The 3,949-nt window shown below is 45.0% G+C and overlaps 1 protein-coding gene across 2 annotated transcripts in view; it reads right to left on the reverse strand.

Annotated features, from left to right (window-relative positions):
* Window positions 1-679: 679 nt before the first annotated feature.
* Inpp1 (inositol polyphosphate-1-phosphatase) overlaps window positions 680-3,949 on the reverse strand; it is a 25,623-nt gene continuing 22,353 nt past the window's right edge. For both annotated transcript variants that reach the window (XM_023712367.1, XM_004628619.2), the window contains exon 6: window positions 680-2,239. In XM_023712367.1, the coding sequence (XP_023568135.1) occupies window positions 1,675-2,239 (565 nt within the window). In that variant the 3' untranslated portion in view covers window positions 680-1,674. The remainder of the gene's footprint in view (window positions 2,240-3,949) is intronic.

The raw sequence follows: 3,949 nt of genomic DNA on the forward strand, positions 1-3,949 counted from the left end.
TCTATTTCTCCACTCTGGTGCATTTTGGGCCAGAAGTCCTGGGTTTTCGTGTCTAATGTCTGTGAAGAATGAATTCACTCTGACTTCAAATCAGCTCTTTAAATTGGACTGCGAGAGAAATACACAACTTGAGAGCCCACAACCAGCCAGAGCATAAGGCAGACTTCTAAAAACTGTAACCCCGTCCCTGTATCACCCACAGAATGTGCTGTGTGCAGCAAGGCTCTGAGAAGTGCTTGACTAAGGACACCCGATTTCACTTACATCAGGGAGGTACCTTCACTCCCGCGTTCACTCATCAGGGTTCCTAAGAGGCAGGGAACGGAATCAACCTCCGGGAGTATCAATGATGAGGAGAACGCAGGATATCTGCACAATGAATGCTATTTGGTCTTAAAAGAAGAGGAAATCTTGTCATGTGCAACAGCACAGATGAAACCGGAAGCTACAATGTTAAGCAAATAAGTCAGACTTGAACACCCCACCATCTCACTTAAATACAAACAAGCAGACAGCGGAATGGGAGTTACTGCGGGTGGGCAATGGAGGATTGGAAAGATGCTGATCAAAGGAACAAAACGTCAAATAGGTGGAAAAAGATCTATTGTGCAATGAGGTCACTGTCATGCATAACAACATATTGTATACTTGAAAGTTGTAATACAGTAGCCTTCAAGCATTCTCACCACCAAAAAGCGAGAAAAAGTTTATTAATATAACATAGCCATTGCATAATGTACATATTCCAAACCATCACATGCTATAAGATAAATGTGTGATTTGTCATTTTTTTTTTTTAATCTAAGGACATTAGAAGAAAAAAAAATATGGAGGGTTATTTTCCTTTTTAATTGTAGAGGGGAAAAAAATCCATCCTTTGACCCCCAGGGGGTGTAGGGTAGAAAGACCTCAGAGCTGAGGGGTGGAGCTTTCCTTGGCACTTCTGCCACACCAGGATTGCCCTAGCGCACAGGGCAAGTGGCCCATGCCCACGTCACCGAGTAGCAACATGGGACGCTGCCACGCACAGGGGTTGCACACCTCTAAAGCGATCTCTGTTTTTTGGCAATGGTAGTAAATACTGCAAATGATAAAAACCTCTTTATCACTTTACATTCTCTTCTACAGAAGTGGAACCTCTGGGCCTCTCTTGCACTGAGAATGTCCCTAGCTCTACCTCCTCCATCTCTGCGAAGGTGGGAGGAACCTGCAATGCTCCGGGCTTTCCTTCTTATGAGAAACACAAGAATAGAATGAAAAGACTTGAACTCGGCTACATTGTGCAGCTTCTAAGTTCTGAATGTTCTGTACTGCTGCCACAGATTTTCCTGTCAAGACAGGAAACAAACCCAAGCATCCCTCTCCTGAATTTTCCCTGACACTTCAGTGATATTCCTCAGATGTCTAGAGTGGTTCTACTAACTGAACAGCATTTTTCTCTGCAGTATTTTATTAAGTGCTTCAAGCAATAATAGCAGTACAATATTTGCACCAAGAATATCATATACCAACTTAATTGCTGCATGAATGCATTAAGTCACTGAAATTAACATGATGAGCACATCATGGAAAAATGCCCCTCCAACCAGGAAGGTGCATATTAACCATTAATAGACAAAACTTTCTTCAAAAGACAGAGATAATGGGGAACAGTATGTCGCGGTCAGAGCTCATCTACGTCTGTGACTCCAAAGACGGAAGATTTTGGAGGAGACGGCTCAGGAAGGTCTCCAGCCGCTTCCTGGACCTGTACGCGATCAGTCCTCCCTTGTTGGCCCAGCGATCCACCCCAGTGGCCCCCTCATTTTCCACGTGGTACCGCAGCTCCGGCAAGCACCGCCCGACCCCTGCATCTCTGTCTAAACATTCCTTCATGTCCACCATGCCCCCGCCCATGGCCCTCAGTATGGCGTGCGCAGCGCAGGAATCCCACTTGAAGGTGGTATCTTCCGAAAAGATGTAAATGTCCACGAGGCCTTGGACCACACAGAGGCTCTTGTAACCGGCCCCAGCTGCCCGGAAGATGCTGTCCCCACACACTCGCGACAGTGCGGTTTTGATGGTCTCCTTTTCACTTGTACTAATGACAGCGGAGAAAGGGTGGGGGGATTCTGCCTCACAGCTGGCATTTTCAGTCTGGCTGTCGCTGCTGCTGCTGCTGACTTTAGAGACAGCAAGCTGGAGGGAATGGATGTTGGTCCCCATGTAAGAAAGGCCCCAGTAGCACTCTCCTTTCCACCTGGAGAAAAAAAAAAATTCAGCTGATGGAGGTGATTCTCAACATTTTTTTGTTATTCAAATATTGCCTCCAAATGTAATGATATGAAAAAAAATGCATGACTCATCTTAACATAATGAGTTTCAAAATTCTTTGGCCTGAAAACAGATCTCAAGTAACTCATTCTTTTCTAAAAGTTACTCATACGCATGCAGCAGCCGGCACTATGACAGTTAGGAATGTTTGCAGTTTTATCACATCATCACATTGAAGTAGGACAACCCCAAAATATTCCTGGGATTTCCAGTCTCCAGAAGCTGCAAACTTTTATTATCACTTCTGGCACTTTAAGCTTAGTAGGAGAAAAGGTGAACAGATACATCACTCTGAAGATCTCTCACAGGCTTTTTAGCATGTTAGTTTTTGTCATCAACTAGTCCTTTTTATTCTTGGACGCACTCATTCCATTCTGACTCGTGACAAGAACAGACTCATTGTGTTATTTTTGGCAACAATGACAATAACAGCACTTCATCAATGTTTATCTTGTTTTCTATGTTGGGTAATTCACTCCATTTGCAGAAAAGGAAACAGGCTTAGAAAAAGTAGATAACTTGCTGTGGCCCACGCAACTTGATGTTGCAGAACTGCTTCACACCCCGAGGGTCTCCCCCAACACCTGTGGCACTACCTGCCTGGTGAGCACCTCCTGTTCTAGGCCAGGACTTCTGCACACCGGCCCAATACTTTTTCATTTCTTACTGGCCTTTTAAAGATAATGGAAGGAGTTATTTGGTTTGGAAGAAAAAAGCAGAGGTAGAGGAAAAATATCGCAGTTCCAGAAATGTAAACTGATGTCTAGTAAGGAACAAATTATTTTTATCTCAAGTAACTCAACATTCAATAAACATACATAGTTCTCTATAAGAGAAAAAGTATGACCTATTTCAATAAAAAAAAAAAAACCCAAAAACTGAGGCTGCTGTTTGCACCTGGACTTGGCTAGAGTCCCTGGGAAGGACAAGGAGCAGAGGTGGAGGGATGTGGTGCTATACCAACCGGGTAAGGGCAGATCGCTCTAGGCAGGGCTCATCCTGCCATACCTACCAGCCTTGGCATTGGGCATTTTTCACACCTTGATTTTAATTTCTTCTAAAAACCTTACAAAGGTTCACATACACAGCGATGACATCTCATTCCAAATGTCTGCCTCATTCTACTAATCCTGAGCGGCTTCCAGAGACACAGGACAGGACTGCTGTCCTACCCACGTGGAAGAGTGATTTCTGAAGATGAGACTGCTCTTAAAATTCCTACCAGTGTGCACGTGGCTCCAAACAGAATGATGCCAAAACCAGGGCTGGAGATACAAAGAACATTAACGCAAACCTGTGGGCGCCCCCAAGTATCCAGGCGTGGGAGGGAATGGCAGTAAGCAAAGCTAAGGTTAACTCCTAAAAATAGACTGAAAGTGCTCATCTTTTCTTAAATTTTTAAAAATCTTTTATATACTTGGTACAAGGTCTCACTATGCAGCTTGGACTCGTAGTGATTCTCCGGTCTCAGCCTCTCCAGCGCTGGGATTACAGGCATGTGCCACCACATCCCATTTCAGTAGGTGGCATGGGAGCACAGAAGCATGGGAGCATGACAGCATGGGAGCACGGGGGCACGGGGGCATGGGGGCACGGGAGCACGGAGGCAAGGGAACACGGGGCATGGGGGCACGGG

The sequence above is a fragment of the Octodon degus genome, unplaced genomic scaffold (genome assembly GCF_000260255.1).
Source record: "Octodon degus isolate 3935 unplaced genomic scaffold, OctDeg1.0 scaffold00025, whole genome shotgun sequence".
Lineage (NCBI taxonomy): Eukaryota > Metazoa > Chordata > Mammalia > Rodentia > Octodontidae > Octodon > Octodon degus.